The following is a 7,185-nucleotide window of genomic DNA, read 5'->3' on the forward strand; positions in this document are numbered from 1 at the left end:
CAAAAAAGAAAGGTACACCCTAGAACGGTGATTTTAATGGTATATAAATTTTATCATAAAACATGCTGATTGGTTGAATGAATGGGTGCGGAATGAAAAACAAAGAACTCCAGCCGGGCATCACGCCCCAGCCCTTCCAGCCCACATGCGGCGTCTTAATTTGTATTTTTTTAGTCGCTGTTTTGCCTGTTTGTCTATTTGCCAACTCTTTCCTTGGAGGAGGGGATCTCATCGACCAAGTCCTTCCAGTCCTCAACACATGTCCTGGGCCAGGCACCCAAGGACTTCAGACCCTTGCCTAACGGTGGGACAAAGACCTGCCTGGTCAAGATCCTCTCCAGGGACAGGGGCCCCGGGCACTTGTCCTTCCCAGGAACCTGAGTTGGGGGTGAAGTTCCAGCTATTTCTGCAGCAGGGAGAACCCGCTACCCGTCCCTAGGCTCCTGCCTTCCAGGCCAGCTGGCCCCAGGAGAGCCCTTTACCTTACCCCCGGCTCCTCTGGTTGAGCTTCTTCAAGAAGACCCGCGTGACCTCAAGAGCCTCCTGCTCTGGAAGCAGCAGGTTGCCAGACGTGTTACAGTTCAGATCGATCCAGTCAGTCCTCAGGGCTTGGAAGTCGAGATTCCGGGCACTGAAGGTCTGGTCCCAGTTTACTACCGGGTCAAACACAGGTACATACTCGAACACCTCACTCATATCCTCTTCCTCTTCCTCTTCTTCCCCCTCTTCCTCTCCCTCTACTTGTCCTTCCTGGCCTGCGGCTGCCACCACTTCCTCCTCCCCATGCCAGCCCCTCCCGGGGGCCGGAGGCTGCATCCTGTCGCCCCATCGCTGCTCTGCGATGTACGACTCCACCTGGTTCAGCCACTGAGACTGCTCCAGAGTCTTCCCGGGGCTGTCACCGGCGGGCTTGGGCCGGGGCCTCCGCATCGGAGGCGGGTTCTTCGCAGGGTGCCCAGGAGGCCACCTGTCAGAATGGGGTGAATCTTGGCTGGGCTCAAGGCCGGGTTTTCGCTTCCTCCTCTCCGGCTGCTGCGCTGGAATGTTGCTGGTCGTCCCTGGGAAGGGCGCCGTGGAGTTCCGTGTGGAGAAGGGGGCCAGCAGGCCGTCCCCAGGCTGAGCCAGGAGCCTCCGCAGGCTTCGGAGGTGGTAGTCGGTGATCTCTTGCTCTGGGGTGGAGGCCGGTGTCTGTCTTCCGTCGAGCATCCCGGCATTCTGGTCGTTGGAGGCAGGGGTCTTCTCGGCCACTTCCCCATACTGGGGCTCTTCTAGGCTTTCCTCAAGACCTGCTGTTAATAACAACCATTCCTCATGTCAGGAGTTTCCAGCCCTTTCCAAACAAGACATACAAGACAGAGGATGATCATATGTGTGAGGCACCATGGGGCTCCAGACTGGGGTTGAATCCAGGCTCTCATCTATCACTGACTGTGTGACCCTGGGCAAGGTACTCAACTTCAGTTAACCCCCGTTTCTTCATCTGCACTGCACAAAGGGAATAATACTGCGTCTCCCACGGGTGTGTGAAGACTGAGTGAGATAAACAGCATCACGTGCTCGGCAGGTGCACAGGCTCGGCAGGTGCACAAGCTCGGCAGGTGCACAGCACCTGAGGGACCCAACAGATGGTTCCAGCCATGCCCTAATCCCCCAAGAAAGGCCCCAGAAGACGGTGCTTCTCTACACCAGAGCCTCCCAAATGGTGCGCCAGGGACAGTGATCCCCTCCAGCAGTCCAAGGAACCTCCCCCGGGCTCTCACTCTCCTCTAGCTGACCCCAGCATGCTGCTAAAAATAGTGTCATTTTCCACATGTGCCTGGATATGGAAGAGGCAAGAGTCATGCTCTCCACTCCCTTGGGTATGAAGGGAGAGGTCATGTGATTTGGATCCTGAGCTCCTCAGGGGCGGGGCTGGCATGGTCTGAACTTCCCCTGGAAACAGAGCATGGTCGCCCCTCTCAGTCTGACCTGGAAGCCTCAGCTGTCACTCTGTACCTGGCTGCTCCGGTCCCTGCTCCTCAGGCTGGTCAATCTTGATGTACTCCTGAAAGCCGAACCTGCAGGAGGAAGGGAGGTGTGCATTGGCATCAGGTGCTCTGAGGGCTCAGCCCTGGCTCTGCTGGAAGTCTCAGCAGGAGTCTGACGTTTTGCCCCAGACTAGAGTGGAGGAAGGAGGCTGGGTGAGCGGTGTGTGTGTGTGTGTGTGTGTGTAGTACTCAGAAGAGCAAGAGCCAAGACTCCTTGGGCTGGGATGCCACCATGGCCACTCTGGTCCGGGCAGCTCTCCTGGCTCCTGCAGAGCCTCCTGCAAAGCCACCTTGCTGCCCCACTCCGTGTCTCTCACCTGTCTTGGTAGTAGGCGTTTTCCTGGTAGAAACATCTGTTGTGGGTCTCCATGTGGCTCAGGCGGGTATAGTCATTGGGGTAAACAAAAGACAGATGAACCTGGAAGCGGAAAAATCAGCAGCAGGAGTAAGAGAGTGAGGTCCTGGTAAGCCTGCCCCTGGCTGGGATCACACAGGGCTGTGAGGGACCCGCCCTTGACAGGGAGAGAAGGGCTGCTTTAAGCGCTGAATGAAACGTTTGGTGATGCAGATGGGGCCTTCACGCCACTAGTTACGCCAGCTCTGCTGGGCTCTGTGGACCAAATGCAACCCGAGTCAAGCCCCTGGTCCACATCTCTCCTGAACCAGCTCCCATCCCTCAGCTTCAGCCAAAACCCTTCCTTCCTCCCTCTGCCACCTGATCCTCTCCTGAAACCTCTGAGCCTTTACCTGTCACCTCCCACAGCCCTAGAACGACCCCTCTTCTTATTTACTTCACTGCTTCCTTTGCCCCCGTTAAGCATAGCTTGTGGTCACCACCACCAAAGAACTTCTCACTTACACCCCAGCCATTGTCCGACCTGGCGATGCCTCCTGACCTCTTCCTTCTGCCCTCCGGCTCTTCCTTACCATCATCCCTAAATCTGCATGGATAGGAGAGCGGCCACTCTGCCCGTCTGGCTTCCACATGGGTTCTGGGTTCTTTAAAGCTAACTTCCCTTCCATAGTTCTTTTTCCCCCAGGGCCTGGTCTCTGGGTTTAGTAAGTCCTGCTGGCTGACTGGCTGGCGGGACTGACCAGGCAGGGTAGGGTTGTGTGGTCAGGAAGCGTAAGAAGCCTGAGCCAGGCCGCCTGATACCATCACTGGGGCAGAGGTGGTGTATGTGGTGGGGGGCCTGAGGCAGAGCACCCACGAGCAGGCTCTGCTGGACCGACTATTCGGGGCAGTCCATCCGGGAGTGCAAGTTCTTCCCAGCCCAGGGACCTGTGAGGCCGTCCTATCTGGCGGGATGGGATGTCAGGAAGACGGGACAGTCAGCCTCACCACCTCCCCTCGCAGTCACAGGCAGCAATCCCTCTGCCAGCCCTGCTCTCCACGACCCAGGCAAGACTTACAAACCGGAGTCCCTGGTAGCGCTGCAGAGGGAGCCCATCCACCAGGTAGCTGGGTTTGTAGGGACAGTCAGGCAGGACGTGGCGGAGGTGCGACTTGGGGATCAGAGGCACTGAGGACAGTGGAGGAAGAGGAATGAGGGTGAGGGTGGGCCTGGAAACTGTGGCTGAAGTCCTCTGCCCTGAGTAGGGCCCTTTCTGTATCCGCAAGGGGCAGCTGTGGTCTGCTGTCTGTGGCTGAGGCTGCCAGCCGGAGGCTGCCCCACGGACCTGGAGCAGGGCCGCTGAGGAGCACCCTGGCAGCAGAGGGCTCAGGACACAGCCCCAGGTCCAAGGCACTGTTTGACTTTAGAGTCACTGCAGGGATAGCCTCAATAGGGTCTAGAAACTTCTAAGAGGCCAGAAAGGCTCCTCCCTCGTGCAGGACCAATAACCGGATTTCCTCCCATGGGTGGCTGAATATCGCCTTAGCGCCAGTTGTCATTTGTTTTTGAGAGAGGTGATGAATAAAGAAACTTTGTCTTTTTTTTTCTTTTTTTTTTTTTGAGACAGGATATCACTCTGTCGCCCAGGCCAGAGTGCAGTGGTTCAATCACAGGTCACTGCAGCCTCAACCTCCTGGGCTCAAGCGATCCTCCTGCCTCAGCCTCCCAAAGTGCCAGGATGACAGGAATGAGCCACCATGCCCGGCCATCTTTGCCATCTTTTAAAATGTAAACACTCCCAAGAGGAAAAACGCATGAGACTCTAACACTGTGGTGTCAACATATTTCTCTCCTTGGATGACAAGAGCTGGAATCCAGTAAGAGGCAAGCACATGTGAGACTGGAAAAGGATGTGTGGGGGACCTCCGGGTTCTAATTCTATTTCTTGTCGTGGGTGGTGGTTCCACAAACGTTCGCTCTGTCATGATACGCAGAATTGTAAAATTACACGTAAATATTTTTATACTTATTTACATACTCTCTTTTCTGTATGCATGTTCTCTTTTACAAGGAAAATAAAAAGGTTCTACGGTGTTTGGGATACTGTGACAGGTCTCTCAAGTCTTCTCCACTATCAGCAGCGGACCTGGCAGTGCGGTGTCCCCAGACAGGATGCCAAGCGCTGGCCTAGGCCTTACCTCGATAGAGGGTGTCCCGGGGGTCAGGCCGAAGCATGTCAGCGGGCGGTTGCTCATCCCTGGGAAGAGCACTGGAGGAGCCCACGTGGCTGGCTGCTGTCTGTGGGATGTGGCCCACCTCATCCATCTGTAGGAACGTCTCATCTGGGCGCAGGGAGGAAAGAACAGCAGGAGGCTGTGGGGCCTGGGGCGCAGCAGCCCACTGCCCTTGCAGGGGAGGGAAGAGATGCAGACGGCGCTCCTGACTCCAGTGGCCACCGCGCAGGCTGTACGCAGCTGCACTCTCTCTGGCTCCCGCCACAGCGGCGGCTTCACCATTCATCTCCCTTCGGCCCCCTCTGCCAGCCCCACGGCTGACCCACATGACTGTGTCGTGTACTTGGAAAAAGACACCTCTTTTTGAAAATGTGTTACTGCGGACTGCTAGAAATTTGTCATTATGTACGCTTAATTTATTGAACACTTACAGAGCACTTAATAATAAGCCAGACCCTGCTCTAAGAATATCCCAAATATTAACCCATCTAATCTCTAAAAGCACCACATGCCTTCTGTACTACTATTATTCCTAGTTTACAGATAAGGAACTTTGGCATAGAGAATCTAAGTCATTTGCCCAACATCATACAATGGATGGGTGGCCAAGCTGAGTTTGAAGCCAGGTGATCTAGTTTCAGCGTCCAGGTTAAAGCAAGCCACAGAGAAGGGGGCTGCTTCTTTGCTCTCTGTCTCCCGGGTTCATGCATCTGTCTACACCGGCCACGGAGGCGAATGGATGGCATGCTTTTCAGTGGGGCCTCTGGATGGGAGTCTCATTGAGGAAATGATATGAAATGGAAAATGCTATTGAAGAAAGAGGTCACTTCCTGCACACTGAAGGCAGGTGAAAAGGTTTCCTCTGCCCTGGCCATGGCTTTCCAAGAACCATGGTTACCTTATCTGTAAAATAGGGTACTGGACTGGCTCAGAGGTTTTTCTGTCTTGTTTTGTTTTGCTTTTAAGACAGGGTCTTGCTCTGTTGTCCAGGCTGGAGTGCAGTGATCCAATCACAGCTCACTGCAGCTTCAGATTCAAACTCCTGGGCTCAAATGATCCTTCCCAGTAGCTGTGACTACAGGCATGAGCCACTACACCCAGTTAATTTTTTAATTTTTTGTAGAGATGAGGTCTCGCTATGTTGTCTGGGCTGGTCTCGCACTCCTCCTACCTTGGCCTCCCAAAGTGCTGGGATTACAGGTATGAGCCACCACACCCAGCCTCAGAGTTTTTCAATCTGGTGTGAGCCTCACAGTCTCTGGACTCCCTTGAAGTTGTATTCAAAATGTTGTGTGTGGGTGGGTAGACAAAGGCATTTTTCTGAGGCAAGGGCTCAGAGAGCTTCTAGCAGGTTCTCAAAGGGGTCACTGACCCTGGGGAGTTAAGGACTCCTGGTCAGAAGGTCCCACTCTTGTTCTGGACCCCTTCATACTCGTGTCCCAAGCACCTCAAGCTTCTCTCCTCCCCTCCACCCCTGCCAAATCCCCCAGGCTAGGCTGGTCCCACCTGGCCTCCATCTCCAGGGCAGGGCCAGAACCCACTCACTTGTGAAGAGGGACAGGGAGACGGAGTCAATGATGGTGAACTTGGCTCCAGGGTCGTTCCGTCGCCACTGGAAGAGAAGAGAGAGGGCAGATGCAGAAGGTGGGAGGTAGCTGGATTTCCAACAGGGGCCAAGGGACAAGGGGAGATGAGTGCCAGGAACTGAGCTAGGAGAGGCAGGAGCAGCAGGAAACTCACCGCAACTTCCACGTGGTCGGTGCCCTCCTCATTCTGCTTGTGCAGCACCTCGAAGTAGTACCTGTGGGACGCTGACAGGCTGGCAGGAGAGAGGGCAGGAAAGCAGAGTGCTGTCTCCATGGGCCCTGGGGTTGCGGCTCTGTCCCACCCCCTCCCAGCACCTTAAACTTCCTCATTCCTTCTCCTTGCTCTTAGAACCCCAGGAGTTCACTGCCTAGGTTCGAGCCCCCACTTTACCACTTGCTAACAGAGGGAGCTGTTTTCTCTTGGTGAGATAGGCATAATCAGAGTAGCCACTCCACAGGATGACAGGAAGAACCCAAAGAACGGTAACAGAAGCCTTCAGAGCGCAGAGACTGTGGCAGATGCTGTTCTACTGCTTTCTGTATGTGACCTCATGTAATCCTTGTTCGTAGAGGAGAACACAGAGGCACAGAAGGCTTGGCTAGTTTGCCAGAGTCACCAGGCGATGAGTGGCGGAGGTGGGATTCCGGGCAGACTTGCCCCAGGGCCGTGCACTAGGTGCGGAGCTCCACACCAAGCATCCACTCGCAGCTGGCAGGCGAGCGCTCTTTGCAAGTGAGATTGTCTCCTTAAAATGTTTAAGTGCATTTTTATTGACATGTAATGCTTGTGCATATTTATGGGGTGCACACGGTGTTTTGTTGCATGCATAGGATGAGTAAGGATCAGGTCAGGGGATTTAGGATCCCATCACCCACCTCGAGCACTTGGCATTCTATGTTTTGGGAATACTCCAAATCCTTTTCTCCCGTTGTTGGGAAATACACAATACATCGTTGTTACCACAGTCACCCTATTGTGCTGTCGAGCATTAGAGCTAGAGCG

At 54.7% G+C, this 7,185-nt stretch overlaps 1 protein-coding gene across 1 annotated transcript in view; it reads right to left on the reverse strand.

Moving 5' to 3' along the window:
• The window catches only part of B4GALNT3 (beta-1,4-N-acetyl-galactosaminyl transferase 3), a 33,085-nt gene that overhangs the window by 9,438 nt on the left and 16,462 nt on the right, over positions 1–7,185 (reverse strand). Inside the window, exons 7-13 of the mRNA XM_011957123.1 lie at positions 6,337–6,415; positions 6,142–6,208; positions 4,561–4,704; positions 3,441–3,550; positions 2,345–2,445; positions 1,996–2,057; positions 488–1,286 (exon numbers count right to left, since the gene is read on the reverse strand). Coding sequence (XP_011812513.1) covers positions 488–1,286; positions 1,996–2,057; positions 2,345–2,445; positions 3,441–3,550; positions 4,561–4,687 — 1,199 coding nt within the window. The 5' untranslated portion in view covers positions 4,688–4,704; positions 6,142–6,208; positions 6,337–6,415. The remainder of the gene's footprint in view (positions 1–487; positions 1,287–1,995; positions 2,058–2,344; positions 2,446–3,440; positions 3,551–4,560; positions 4,705–6,141; positions 6,209–6,336; positions 6,416–7,185) is intronic.

This window comes from Colobus angolensis, unplaced genomic scaffold (assembly GCF_000951035.1).
Source record: "Colobus angolensis palliatus isolate OR3802 unplaced genomic scaffold, Cang.pa_1.0 Scaffold437, whole genome shotgun sequence".
NCBI lineage: Eukaryota > Metazoa > Chordata > Mammalia > Primates > Cercopithecidae > Colobus > Colobus angolensis.